The sequence below is a fragment of the Solanum lycopersicum genome, chromosome 7 (assembly GCF_036512215.1).
Source record: "Solanum lycopersicum chromosome 7, SLM_r2.1".
Lineage (NCBI taxonomy): Eukaryota > Viridiplantae > Streptophyta > Magnoliopsida > Solanales > Solanaceae > Solanum > Solanum lycopersicum.
In genome coordinates, this window is record NC_090806.1 from 2,733,025 (window position 1) to 2,748,305 (window position 15,281).

At 31.0% G+C, this 15,281-nt stretch overlaps 2 protein-coding genes across 2 annotated transcripts; both read right to left on the reverse strand.

Annotated features, from left to right (window-relative positions):
- Positions 1–734: 734 nt before the first annotated feature.
- Positions 735–5,339, reverse strand: LOC101250230 (mannosyltransferase APTG1). Its single transcript, XM_004242952.5, has 9 exons — positions 4,882–5,339; positions 4,684–4,801; positions 3,590–3,694; positions 3,132–3,418; positions 2,308–2,589; positions 1,786–1,987; positions 1,472–1,623; positions 1,203–1,365; positions 735–1,083 (listed from the first exon to the last, which is right to left on the reverse strand). The coding sequence occupies exons 1-9, from the start codon at positions 5,094–5,096 to the stop codon at positions 1,000–1,002; spliced, it is 1,608 nt and encodes a 535-aa protein (XP_004243000.2). The 5' UTR covers positions 5,097–5,339; the 3' UTR covers positions 735–999.
- A 468-nt stretch (positions 5,340–5,807) lies between these two features.
- Positions 5,808–9,402, reverse strand: LOC101260060 (GCN5-related N-acetyltransferase 7, chloroplastic). The gene is made up of 5 exons (XM_004242602.5): positions 9,021–9,402; positions 6,964–7,119; positions 6,689–6,784; positions 6,414–6,534; positions 5,808–6,192 (listed from the first exon to the last, which is right to left on the reverse strand). Exons 1-5 carry the CDS (start codon positions 9,321–9,323, stop codon positions 6,014–6,016), a joined length of 855 nt encoding a protein of 284 aa, XP_004242650.1. The 5' UTR covers positions 9,324–9,402; the 3' UTR covers positions 5,808–6,013.
- Positions 9,403–15,281: the final 5,879 nt, after the last annotated feature.

A 15,281-nucleotide genomic window follows, 5' to 3' on the forward strand; every position in this document is an offset into this window, starting at 1 on the left:
AGCCACTGTAGTTCACATGAACTCATGCATGCATCACATTACAAATTAAAAACATATATTTTTTCCCTTTCAAGTTATGCAACATAGTTTGACTGGGCAGGGAGTTTAAGAAATGAAGGAGATCTTTTGAAATTGGTGGTCTTAAATCTACCATAACGATTGTGTGGCTATAAAAGCTTGTCATCATCAACAACATACCTAGTGTAATCCTACAAGTGGGGCCTGGGAAGCATAGTGAGCACATAGACCTTACCCCCACCTTAAAAAGGTTGAAGGGTTGTTTTTGATAGACCCTCGGCTTAAAACAGACAGCAACAAGAAAATACAATAATTAAGGTTAAAGAACCAACCAATAGAAATAGAAATCTAAGGATACGAATATACAAGTCTAATACTAATACTCCAATAATGGGAAAGCAAAGCACTCGAATACCTACTAACCTTCTATCATAATCTTTGATCTCCACACCCTCCTATGAAGGATCACATCCTCAGCTATAAAAGCTTATCATCAAGGTAAAAGGGGAAGTTCAAGTTAAATTGTTTCCAAATTTAGAAATATTGTGATATTTTTGGGAGGGCTTGTAAAAGAAATACTATCATTCTTTTTGGAAAAGAGGAAGTAGATTGTATGCATATCATAATCACAACATAAGTATCTTGATATGATACACAGTCGATATATGAGACAGGTATTAAAGGAAATTAAAACATGGACGTAGAGGCAAGAAAAGTAGGTGAGTCAAAATTATAATCTTTTCTTCTTTCCAAGTATTTCCTGCTTTTTTCCTTTGGTGTTTCTTAAGAACTGTATTTAATCAAACCATGTTTACAAAATTTCAAAATTTCCGCTATATAGCTGAAACTCCTATCCATTCTCTTCAGGAACAAAAGAAAATAGAATGGAAACATAAATCAAAAGGTAAAAGATACTAGAAAAAATTTACACCTAGAATAGTTAAAAGAAATTCTAGATTAGTTTGCTCATCAAGGACAGAATCACTGGCCTTTCAGTGTATACACAGCAACAGATGCCTGAAGTTCTCGATCCACCTTGAAGTGAGCATGGAAGAACCGTTTTATCTGTCAATCACAGGGACATACTTGAATGAGCACATTGCACTCCATTTTTCCACACACACAAAAAAAGAGAGAAAATACATTGTTATAGAAATGGATCAAGACGAAAGAAAGCAACCAACCTCTTCGAAATTATGCAAAGCTAGAAAGTCATTCAGTAGTTTTTCCTGAAAGTCAAAGAGCACAATGTGACTAGGTATAGACCAGTTCTTAGCAAATTCTGTTGCAAAACCAGCTGGATCCACCAGAAACTGATCAGACTCGTCTAGAGCTCCTTTCACGTCACTGTATAAATGAATAAACGAAGGTTCATTTCTGTTGAAACGAAAGAAAAACAGTACCGCCAGAGACGGTTAGACATTCACAGTACATTGGCAGATATAGTACATACCTTGGTGTGCAATCTAAGAAACGCATAGGAAGGTTACGGTGAAGAGTTGAGTAGTAAGGTGTGGCATGGCACGGTGTAAAGAATAGGACACTTTTCACTTTCCCACTGTTCGCCTCTACGGAGAGGTAGTTCATTACATCCTCTGTCCCTCTCTGTAGACAGAGGTTACAGATAGGATAATAAGTTCCACAGAAATTTAAAGTTTTGATGCTATAACAAGAGCAAAAGAAAAAGGAAAGAGAACTAGGCATCGAGATTTTGCAAGAAAATATTGCTTTTGCAGAAGGTGAGAAGAAAGTCAGATGTCGAGATACCTGATGAACCATACTCATGTAAAATGCCATCGGAATATTACTAACTGCTAGGAACAGAACGGCCAGTTGCAATTTTCCTGAGCACCTATCATGGCTGCTTGGAGATCTTTTAGCACGGCCGGTAGACTTATCAGGCCCTCCAATTGTTGCCAACCAGTACCCAGAGAACATTAAAGCTATTGGAAGCACAGGGAGGACAAACCTGTTTTTCGGACAGTTTAGAGAACATCAATCAACTATTCATTCAACTACACGTCTGACATGGAAATTATTACAGAACATAAAGCTTAAAGACTATTATCATCTTTAAAGGGAAGCCTTGGCGCAACTAATAACATTGCTGTCATGTAATCAAGAGGCTATGGAGACAACCTCTTGCAGAAATGCAGGAAAGCGCCATACAATAGACCCTTGTGGTCCGGCCCTTCCCCGGACCCGCGCATAGAGGGAGCTTAGTGCACTGGGTTGCCTTTCTTTAATAATCATCTTTGACAGAAAGACATTAATAATCTGAACAAGTACCTGAACTCTTTGTGACCCAACAAGCTATAAATTGCCAAACACCAAGCAATTAGACCAGATAGTTTCCACTGCTTAGATTTGAAAATGCCAGCAAGTGAAAACGGCAAGAATGTGAAGACCATAACTGTAAAACCCTGAGTGAAGTACCAATGCCACACATGAGTTCCATAATAGTCTCCACCAGCAGAGAGAAAATTGAACTTCAGAAAGTTCAAAGGCACGAGGACCCAAGTGCCATACATCCAGCGATCCACCAGAAATGTAAGTCCCAGAATTAATGTCCTGACTCCAAGTGTTAGAAGAGGAAAGAGGTTTTGTGAGTATGTAATTTTTATAGTTTGAAGAAGAATAGATCAACTGAAAACACAAATAGGAGTTCTATGAGTTCTCCCAAATCAGAAAAATTCATAGATGAGAGCAAAGCGCTGAAGACAATGTGTGGGTTTACAGGTGTTCCTTTTCTACATTCATGTCTACATCATCTCTTTCAAAACAAGAGAAACCATGAAAGTTTCAAGTACGATAGGATACAGATGTGGAAGTCGGAAAAAAACAAAAAAGAAAATGAATAAGCCTTTTCCAATTAGCTTGGATAAGTTTCAAGGGATAGTGAAACTTCACTTGAAATTGAATGGATACAAATTTATATCACCAAATCCTTAATATCCAGTTTACTCTTATATAGAAGGGATTCAGCTAGCAATGGTATATGACCTTAGATCCTGTTATGGCGTTCGGTTAGACCCTCAGCTTACCAAGTTAATAAAATGCAATTCATATCTTAACAATAGCATGACGTAGTCGTGAGAAGTAATGATACTTACCCAATAGGAATCACCTCAAGAAGAACAAATTTCAGTTTATCACGTGTCAGGCACAGCTCTAGGAGGCCAATATAGATCCATGTAATGGCACTTGTAGGTCGGATTGCACATGCTAATGCAGCTGTAGCTAAGCCCCATTTTCTAGAGCCCCGAGAAATTTTACTAGCAGATGGTCTAATGCAAGGCCAGTAGTATAGGCTCACAACAGTAAGAACAGTCTCCAGACTATTGGATAAAGTACGTGTGATACAGAAAAACATGAACCAGTTTGTCAACTGGGCAAAAAGCTGCAGATAGATCAAGTACTTCAGCATCAATGATATTGGAGTGAAACATCAGCAATTAAATGTACAGACACTAAAAGGAGCAGGACCACTTGTGGATCTTCAAGTAACAAAAAGAAAATAACAAAAAGGCAGGATCAAGAAAGTGGTATGTGTTACAAAGGAAAAGGATACCGTAAATTTTGCAACACTGTCACCAAATATCTCTTGAGAGAGCCTAAACAAATACAAGTCCCCAAAAGCTGAAAATATTGACTGCAGCAGTCGTGGAGTCCTTATCTGGGAAGAATGGAGACTTTGTTAAGCACCATGGGAAAGAACATCTAATGTGTACGCGTATAATAGAAAATATTAATAACGAAACTAAACATGCAAAAATGCAAACAGACAAAAGAAAAAATCTCCATCAAAAAGATGCATATACCAAATCGTACTTTTAGTTGCACTGTTATGCATTTGAAGTACATCAAATGGATAGTTCGGTAATAGAGATAAGATGTCTACAATGTGTACTCCAAAGTATAGCCAAGGAAATTACAGGTAAATGTCTGGTAAAATTGGTACTCCCTACTTCACACATATTAAGAGCCCGAAGAAGTGTCTAAGGATATCTTCACCGTAGTACGATAACTGAAGTATTGAATAATGTATGAAAAATGTATCTTTCTTAAGAAATTACACTAAAACTGTGGATAATCCAAAACAGGAAGTACAATAATCAGACTTGAAAGGAGGAGTAATATCAATAACCAATATCATCATCTCCTTTCACTTCCTAAAATTTCTAGTTTCATAAAGCCTATTAGATTCACATATGCTTCTGCATTCCCAAACACCTAAAATATGTGAGAACATCTGCACAATTTTCTTTTATGAAATTCACTCACGAAACGAGCTGATAAACTAAGGACAGAGGAGAACTATTAGAATTAGCCGTTTCCTTTAAATGAGCTAGAACAAAAATAAAGAAAGATACATTAAGGTTCTATGTTGCTCAGACGCTCCAAAAATAATGCCGCACTCATGTTAGATCCTCCAAAATGCACTTACTTTGAAGGATCTGACACACACCTGGTAGCATCTTTGAATCATCAAAACAAGCAACATATCCATTTACATTGTCACATTATGAGACAACATAAAAATACAATGAAGTTCAATTCTTGCAGAATTACACGATCAAGTATCAATATTTCCATATTCAATTCACATTAATCAACCCAAACAAAGCTGAAAAAAATCAAAAAAACAAACAAACTCATAATTACCATGAACCAAGGTTTGTCAAGATGAAAAAAGGCAAGAACTTTATACAATCCAGCAAATATCACTGGATGAAGATAACTCCTTATACCCTTTTCCCATTCCCACGTCAAATGTCCATATCTGCCAACCAAAACAAAACCCCAAATCAGTAATCAAAAAAATTAACAAAAAAAACCCAAGAATTTAGAAAAAACACAAACCCAAATGAGATTCGATGAGCAACTTCAAGAGCTTGCCAATGTTCATCTGGATTGAAATATGTTTGGACCAAAAAAGCATTAACAAATCTAACGACCAAACACAAGAAAAAAACTTTTTTCAATAAAGGGTGTGTGAATTTGTTGTTTTTGGAAGATTTGGGTATGTTGGTTTTGCTATCAGTAGATGAAACATCAAGATTCTTCCTTTGTCTCATGGTGGAAAAAAATGGAGGATTTGATTTGAGTTTTCAAGATTTAGAAATTTTTTTAAAAGAGGAGGGACATATAATTTTCAATATTTAGATTAGTTTATAACTAAACAATTTAAATTAAAAAAAAAAGAATTAGAAAACATTATAAATTTAATAACATAAAATCATATTTGATAAAAGAAAATGAAACATTTAATGTTTGTTAAATGAAATGATGGCGAGATGGTTTGTAGTGATAGTTGTGATGACGAAGGTGGTTGGTGTTGTAGTGACTGATATGATGATGATAGTGATTGTGATGGTAAACTTCGTTGATATTAGTAACTAGCGATGTTGATGGTGATGGGTAATGGCTAAAGCGATGTTGATGGGTAATGGCTAAAGAATGTGTAGTAATGAAAAATATATTAGTTATAGTACTAGTTACGAGGATGGAGGTGATTAGTAGTAGATATTGACCGCAATACTAATAGTGGCTGACACCGAGGATGAAAGTGGCAATGGCGATGATAGTGATGGCGGCGCCAGTGGTGACAACAAATATAATTATAATGACGAAAGTAATAGGTGTACTAAAAGCTACTGACTTTATTGGTTAACAGTATCAACGGTGTTTAGGATGCCAGTAGTAATGGCTAGTGATTGGTGACGGTAATAATGGTTGACAATGACAGTGACGATTTTGATGACAGAGGTGGTTAATGATGGTCAATATTATCAACATAAAACCTCTCAATGATATTTAAGACTTTATTCAAAAGTTATAATACAAAATACAATAAGTTACATGGAATACATTTTCTTCATGTCTGTAAAAAGATGGACACAATGATATACATTAAGAATCTACAAGAAAATGATACAATGTGAGGTTTCTTGGAGGGCCTTTCTCCTTTTCTTGAGTGAATTTTGTGTACATTTTACATTGAAACATCAGAAGAATTGGAGAGATCTGTCCACAATAGAAGTCTTCGAGGTCGATCTAAGAACCTCGCTTGCCACGCAGGTTCCTCGTTCTCTTGTACAAAGCCACACTTTATGTACAACTTTTTTGCTGGCTCGTTGTCGATGGCAACATGGACGTATAGATCACTTATTCCTGTAAAAAAAAATGCGAAAAGAATAGCTTAGTGCTGTGATAACGATTTGGTGAGATGATGACACGAGTTGAGCTTAAATGAACAGTTAAGATTCCTATAGTTGACCCGAACTTGTTTGGGACTGACGGATAGTTATTGTTGTAGTACACCTATACAAGGTAAAGCAAGCTCACACATTATATATGGTAAGGCTGAGGAATATCTAAAGAAGAGCAAGTACCCATGTCTTTAGCAACCGTCTTTGCTTTACAAATAAGAGCGTAGCCGAGGCCATTTCTTTGCAATTCTCCAGCAACGCATACATTACTCAAGTATCCCCTAGCAAAATCAGCTCCTATTCCCTGTTTAGATGCAGTAGAATGATATAATTACTTATACAAAGAGATACGTTTATCGACATATGCAAGCAATAAGCACTGCAAATCTTGCATCAACGACAAATGCATTGGAAGAAAAGCGAATACACAAAATAAACAAGAAGGTATCTAATGATACCTTTGGTTTCATTCCTGTGATTTCATCCGGTAGTCTGATGCACTGGTTAACGTCCAGGGTCCCGACAACAACTAGATCCGCGTTATCATGAGAAAACTGCAAGTAATGGAAACTAAAAAAATTTAATAGTATTGCATAAAAGTACAGATTGGACTTGACTCTTGATAAAGATGAAAGCAATAATGGTGTGGAGAGTACGTGATCGAAATCAAAGATGATTTCCCAAGGACGGAAAATGTAAAGAAGGAAAAAAACCAAAGTGTAAAGATTCTCACCTTACAAGAAGTACTCAAATCATATGCAACATTTGAGACTTCTGAAAATGGAAGGGTGGCATTGATGCAAGAAACTCTTCCAAAGCCGACCCTTTTCCCAGCAATACGTTCTGTCAGTGCTTCAAACTCACGTTCAGTCAGGTACTTTGTATGATCCTAATAGAACTTGATAAGGAGGATATAACAATCAGTATATACTTTAAACGAGAGTGGAAAATATTAGCAGATTTACGCATAACTTGAAAATGATGAAAGCCAGCAAATCAAACAAAGATCAATTAACATGCTAGTCGAACAAAGATCACATTTTTCTTTAATCGGAACAGACATTGCCACAAAAATAACCATAAAGGAAGGAAAAATAAGAATTTTTGGATTAGAAAAAAGAAGAAGAAACCTAATAATCCTGAAAAGATCACATCAATTACAATAAAACTCAACACAACAACATATCCGGTGTAATCCCACAAGTGAGTTATGAGAAGGGTAGGATGTACGCAAACCTTACCCCTAACTTAATGGGGTAGGGAGGTTGTTTCCAAGACCCTCGGCTCAAAAGAGAAGTTATCAAAAGAGGGTTGAAAGAATATATGACAGCAAAATAGCAAGATATTAGGCAAATGAACCAACAAATAATAATACACATTGAGAGAATAAGTTACTACGCGACTACTAAATGCAAAAAGGAGCTTTTTTTACTTTTCCCTTCTCTTTAGGATGAAAACTATATAGGTTGATTTCAGCTAGTCTTCTAAAGACAAATTCACAAGCTCTCACATAAATTACAACAAAATCCAAATACTGACAATAAAGATCCTAACTTTAACATTTCTTTGATAAAGAAGACACAAGAAACACCCATAAACTGAACTAGGAATGGCCATTTTGTTGAGTCCAAAAGTAGATAATGGAACAATCTTTTGCAGCCAAATCCACAAACTCTTACAGCAATCACAATAAAATTCGACATCATTAAGCAGAATCAGAAGAAACTATATAAATATAGTTTCTTTACAGTTTAAACACTAAAGTATCCCAATTTTTCGAGATACACACATGAACTATTATGTAGCAACTACCAACAATTTATTAAAACACACCTCAATAATCAATTGTTTCTTTTTCCTACTTGAAATATCATCATAGTTCAGCTAGTAAAAGGAAACAGTTGATACTTGAGGTGTGTTTTGATAAATAGTTGGTGATAATACAAATAACAAACTCTGAAACTTGAAAAATCGAAATAATTTAGATGTGTTTTCAATCCTTCACTAGTAAAGATATTAAACTTTAAAGTCCAATAATGTTGTGCAACTAAAACCCACCAATTCTTACATCAATTACACTGAAATTTAACACTACATTAACAAAAAAGTAAATAAATTTAGCTATGGAGAAAGGGGCAAAAAAATAAAATGGACTAAGAGACTAATATAAACATGCTAGTCAAACAAAGATAACATTTTTTTCACCACCAAAGTATGTGGTGCAATGGATGGGCCAGCTCCTCCCTAAACCAAAGGTCTCGGTTATGGGAGCCTCGTCACCACTAATAATGACCCCTACCCAACACGAATCTGGATTAATCAAGCTCTACCGAATGGATAGGAAACCAAATATTAACAGATACTAACTTCAAAGTCCAATAATATTGTGCAGCTAAAATCCACAAATTCTTACATCAATTATCACACTGAAATTCAACTCTACATTAACAATAAGTAAGAAAAAAAACTAAAGAGACTACAATTAACAAGCTAGTCAAACAAAGATAACATTTTTTCACTATCAAATGATGTGGTGCAGTGGATGGGTTGCCCTTCCCATACGCAAAGGTCTCGATTAGTCAGGCTCAAATACAAATACCAAACACAGGATAGACAATCAAATATCAACAATAAAGATAGTAACTTTAAAGTCAAATAATGCTAAAATCCACAAATTCTTACATCAATTACACTGAAAAGTGAAATCCAACACTACATTAACAAAAAGTAGACAAATTTAACTATAAATGAAAAACTAAAAAGGGGGGCAAAATAGATCAACAAACTCACTTCTATGTTAAGAATTTCATGGTGAAAGCCATAGAAAGTCCTAACACGAAGACAAGAAGCAGCCCACAACTCATTTTCAGATTTAGCTTCAGATACACATAAAAAAGATTTATCAATCAAGATTGGTGATGGGGTTTGTGAACAAATTTGGGGTTGTTGAGAAATTTGAGAAGAACAGAGAACAGAAGAATGAAAAGGGTATCTGTTACTGAAATTATAGGTATAGCCATTGATGGCGGAGAAATTGGTGTTGAGTTTTTTGGGGAAGAAAGAGTATGAAAATGGTGTAAAGAGAATTGCCATTTTTTCTTTTCTTTTCTTGGTTTCCTTTGTTATGGTCCAAGCTTTTTCTAGCTTGTTTGATTTTTTTTATTTATTTTTTTGTCTTATTAGTTGGATTATGTTTTCATTTGATATTTCGATTCGGGCTAATTTAAATTCGTATCGTATGAGATTTGTTTGAAACAAGTATTTTCACACCGAGGATTATGTTCTCAGTGATTCAAACTAGAAATTTTAAAATTAGCGTGTGTTTTTTTCTCCTATTTTTTTTTTGTGATTGATGATAATGATAGTTAATAGTGATGGTTATGTGCGTTGATTAAAGATAATAAATTTTGTGAGTGATGGTTAATTGTGATATAGTTGGTAAAAATTGATGATGATAGTTATAGCTAACTGTTGTAATCAATGATGATCGATAATAATCATTATTGAGTTGTATCAGCTTCTGTTTATTATTGAGACTGCAGTCCATGTTGTTCTAGAGTTATTATTGAGTTGTGAAATTTCTAGATTGATGAGAGTAGTTGTGTGGGTGAGGATTGTAAAAGGAAGCGAGTTTGATTTCGTGGAGAGTAGTTAGAACGATTTGAGTGAACTATTGAGTTAAGATACTAGAGTTAGTCCTTTAGATTATCGAGTTATAATCTTAAAACATTTCTCTTGCAATGTTAGTGGAAATTTTTCGCTAAAAGCCTACATATCGTAGGGCGTGATTTTTCACTTCTTTTCCATGATAAATTCGTGTCTTGTTAATTCTGTTCATCACGATTAATACGTTTTTAAAAATCAGATTCTAACTAAGGATAACGGAGTAAAAGTAATTTTTTTACAAAATACACTCTATTCTTCTCGAACGCATTTAACCAAGTGACTCACAAGAAATATTCTAAAAACAAAACTAAGAACTAATTGGGCTTTTTTGGGTATGGTTTTGTAGCCCAGCCCATTAGCTCGAGGCTGGCATTGTATCTCCGAAATCGGCCCAACAGGCCCAAAACCAAAGTTTTGTTGAATTTATAATCGAGAAAATTTCATAAATGGGGATATAACTATCCATCCTTTACGAAAAATAAAAATAGTGAGATTTTACTATATTTCAAAGTAAAGTATGGTATTTAAAACCTGATAGAATATATGTATTTAAGCGTAATAATATCTTTTTTTAATTGAAAATCGTGTAAAATATAATATATAATTACAACTTAATATGTAGCTAACTGCAAATGTTTCTTATTACTCTCGTATAAAATGCGATAATAGTCAATTATGTGTTGAGATTCTATCATTATTTTCTTCTTATTTGAACAATATTTTAACGATTTTAAAGTAAATCATACTCTATCAAATTACGACTTCTTAGTATTTAAAATTAAAAATATTCAATTGATAACTACTGTTGGGTCTTATCGAAGATCATACCTTTTTCTTTTTAACAGGTTTTATTGGAATAATTATTTTTTTTCTTCTTATTTTTCAATTAGTTCCAATTTCCAATTTCCTACACCTATTAATCCTAAAAAAAATTATCAGGCTGACAATTTAAATGCGATAAAATGTGGCAGTATAATATAATTAAGATATTTTTTGAAATTAAAATTATGATTTTTATTATACTAGTATGTGTAAATTAAGATTATCAATTTATCATATCGATAATAAATTAATTTAGTATTCTTTCTATTTTCATATAAATGAATTGTTGATATCTTTTTATGATATAAGATGGATGAATTTTGCAAAATTTAAAAATATTTTTATTTTTATCATTTTTTAAAAGGAATTTTCTACTATCTTTTGTATCCCAAATAATGACTATCTCTCTACATTTAAGAAGAGTTTAGGAAGAATTAAAAGGCAATATTAACATATTAGTCTTTGATTAATATTTTAAAAATCTTTTTAAGGGTGTGTCATACGTCAATAATTTGTTTACATTAAACTACAAAGAGTATGCTGGTGATATATTACTCAATCTGTTTTAGTTTACGTGATACATTTTTTTAGTCGGTCATTAAAAATGACAAAATTTTTATATTTAATAATAATTTAATTGAAAAAGATTTAATTTTTCTTTGATGGAATGATTTACAGTTACCTACGTATCTACAACTTGTTTTACACTATAATCTTTTTTAAAAAAAATTATTTTTCTCAAATTCTAAATCAAATTAAATAACATTAAATAAATCAAAACAAATCGAGTAATATTTTAAGAAATTAAAATTCAAAATTATGAAATTAAAGTTAAAATTTTATACCGTATTGTATCATACTACGTTCATTAATTTATCAGCTAATCTAGTGGAATAATTGTTTTCTTCTTCAATTTTTCCAATTTCCAATTTCCTACTTTTGATTAATCTACGAAAATAAAGAGTAAGCTAGTGATATATTACTGAATCTGTTTTAGTTTACGTGATACATTTTTTTAATTGGTCATTAAAAATGATAAAATTTTTATATTTAATAATAATTTAATTGAAAAAGATTTAATTTTTCTTTGATGAGATGATTCTACAACTTGTTTTACACTATCATTTTTTTAAAAAAATCATTTTTTCTCAAATTCTAGGTCAAACTAAATTACATTAAATAAATCAAAAGAAATCAAGTAATATTTTAAGAAATTAAAATTCAAAATTATGAAATTAAAATTAAAATTTTATACCCCGTATCGTATCATACCACGTTCATTAATTTATCAGCTAGTCTAGTGGAATAATTGTTTTCTTCTTCAATTTTTCCAATTTCCAATTTCCTACTTTTAATTAAATCTACAAAAATAATGTCAGGCTATAAACTGATTTATACATGTTTCCCAATGTAAAAATTCTGAAAAAGAAATAACAAGACATGCTTTTTTTTTCTTTTTGGATTGAAAACTCACTTACACCCTTATTTGATAGTATATTTTTAAATAATTAATATATTTAATAGTGTACTGCTTGTTAGCAACAAAAAATTAAAATAAAATCAGCTTTTTATATAAAGCTGTTTTATGTTTTACATAACACAAAATCTTCTTAATTGGTAGTGTAGATTCATTTGTTCCTTGGATATTGTGTTAAAATTAATGGTGTAAAAGGAAATAAATGTCTGATATTATTTGATCATTTTACTAAAAATAATTATTTTATATTATTAAATTAAAAAATATTACTTAAATTTTTTATGTATATATTACCATTACAATTAATTCTTTTTAAAACAGTTCACATTTATTTATAAAATTTTCCAAAAAAAATTAGGAAATGATCTAGTTAAATTATTATAATATTAATAATATAGGAGTATATCTTAATTTATTGTCCTTCATTTATATGAGGGTTGTTTGTGTATATATATATATATATATATATATATATGAAGCAAAGTATTAATCAATCAAAAACTTTTATGATCAGAACATGTAAAATTGAGAGAATAAAAATATCGAGATAGATTTACGAGTATATATATATATTAGAAACTAGAAAAAATAAAATCAATGATAAAATTATTCGAAACAAAGTAAAATTAAATAGTCTTTGCACAAAAGCTTTAAAAATAAGGTGTAAGAGGATATAGTGGATTGTTGATACGTAGAGGTAGACATATGATTATGCGATTAGACAAAACATGATATTATTTTAATTAATCGAAAACATGATCTTAGATAGCATAATACAATATAAAAATTGTAACTTAGATAGAACCTCAGTAAGTAATTGAGCTTAATTTATCTCACTTTTTGACGAGATATTTGTCGCCATTTATGTGTCCATAGTGTTCTGATTACTACATTTATATTATTTTGTAGTTATTAGTGAGTTTTTTTGTACTATTTTTCTTATTAATTATTAATTAACTAACATATATTTTTTCAGTATCGTATTTCATTTTTTAATAGCTACTAAGTTGATATAATTTTTTATAATTTTTAGAATAATCTTTCCACGTCTTCTTTGTATAACGACTTTGAATGTGGTATATGTAATATTCATAATATTATTATTTTAATAGTCAAAGGGCTACTGAAAATGACTACACAAGCATTAAATATTTCTGTGCACTGGATTTTTTCTAATACTATTTTTTTTCACACAAAAAAAAAAAAAATTAATTGCTCTTTATATATATATATATATATATATATATATATATATATATTACTAAGATAAAACTTATGATAGTATTATTCGCTTTAATTCAATAAAATAATTTATGTCAATCTTAACATTAAGTTGTTTTTTTATAAAATAAAAAAATCATAAACTCAAACTCTTAACTTTGTTTTTAATTAAGGGATAATTATATATAATAGCAAACTAATAACCTAAAATAAATGGAGTAGCTACGGTTTGATTTGATTGTGCTCCATAGCAAATGTTAGCCAAAGTTTGTTAGTCGCCTCTCTCCCAAAAATCTCGCTCGCCACTCTCTTATTCTCGCTCGCCACTCTCCCTCTGCTCGCCTCTCTCGCTTTATACACAAAAGTGTGTAAATTGTGTTTCTGTTTTGTATAAAGCGAGAGAAAATTGAATATACACATGCAAAAACATATATCTTCGTGCTATACACTTAATCATACAATTTACAAACATTTTACTTTAATTCAATTGTAGACAAATGTAAATTTTATACAAATATTGCAGCAAAAAAGGTCAACGAATTATACAATTGTGAATTATACAATTGCAGTGAAATACAATTTTCTCTCGCTTTATACAATAGAAGTGTATATATTGTGTTTCTATTTTTGTATAAAGCGAGAGAAAAACATATACATTCTTCCTACACACTTATAATTATGCAATATACATACATTTTACTTCGATTCAATTGTATGCAAAACAAATTTTATTCAAATATTGCAGTGACATAGGCAGCGATATATACAATTGCAGTGAAATAGGATAGCGAATTATACAGTTGCAGCGAAATAGACCAGCGAATTATACAATTGTATATATATATAGCGAATTATACAGTTTTATGTTTGCTATGGAACACAATTATGCAAACTTTGCTATAACATACAAATATAAATTTTTTATTTGCTATATGTGAAAATTGCCCAATTAAATCCATTTCTCAAAATATACAATTACATACTTAATGTATACAGTATTATAAATATAATTCGAGAAAAATAACCTCTACATAAATTTTATTCCTATTTCCTAAACATTGAGAAATTGTTTCCAATATTTTAAATAATAGAACACATGTGAGAACTTGTCCAATACATAATAACAAACATTCTAATCTCACTTTTGATTAAATTTCGATTTTTTCAAAATGTATAACAACAACATATTTAATATACGTAATTTTATAGATAAAGGTTTGAGAAGAGCAACATATAAAAAGAATTGTTTATTTTTATTTTATAAAGATTAAAAAGAAAATCGATGTATATTTTGATTTATCATTATACATGCGAGAACTATCCAATATATCAAAAATATTCTGACTTCACTTCTGCTTAAATTTTTCGTTTTCCAAATGATACAGCAATAACAATAATAACGTCTTCAAAGTACGTAATATGTAACGTGCACACAAATTTTAATTTTATCTTATATAAAGATCAAAATATTAATTAACAACCATAACGTACACAAAATACGTAATCTTATAAATTAAATTTGTAATAAATAACATATTCGAAATAGAAAAACTATTTCTCAAATATTTTAATGAATTACAAACACAAGTGAGAACTTAGTCCAATACATGACAAATACACACAAACAAACTAATTTCATAAAAGGACAGAATCATAATATTTATGAGAACTCACATATCACTTCACATTTCACAAATTGGAAAAATTACTTGGAATACACATAAATAAATTAAGAAAAAGACATGCATACATGCAGAATAATTTTTCTTTTTTAGACAATTCAATGGAGTTTGCGTATAAAAGATAGTCAACAGTAATAATATATATAGTAATAATTAATTAATTAATTAATTAATAAGTACTAC

Bases quoted from the DNA above. Each gene is read 5' to 3' on its own strand.
- LOC101250230 (XM_004242952.5), bottom strand. From the start codon at position 5,096: ATGAGACAAAGGAAGAATCTTGATGTTTCATCTACTGATAGCAAAACC. The intron at 1,366-1,471 runs GTATGTACTATA...TCATTTATACAG, and splicing joins TTCTTAGATTGCACACCAAG to TGACGTGAAAGGAGCTCTAG. The intron at 1,084-1,202 runs GTTGGTTGCTTT...TGTGATTGACAG, and splicing joins CTTTGCATAATTTCGAAGAG to ATAAAACGGTTCTTCCATGC.
- LOC101260060 (XM_004242602.5), bottom strand. From the start codon at position 9,323: ATGGCAATTCTCTTTACACCATTTTCATACTCTTTCTTCCCCAAAAAA. The intron at 7,120-9,020 runs GTGAGTTTGTTG...AAGTTCTATTAG, and splicing joins ATGAAATTCTTAACATAGAA to GATCATACAAAGTACCTGAC. The intron at 6,535-6,688 runs GTATCATTAGAT...GCATCTAAACAG, and splicing joins TCACAGGAATGAAACCAAAG to GGAATAGGAGCTGATTTTGC.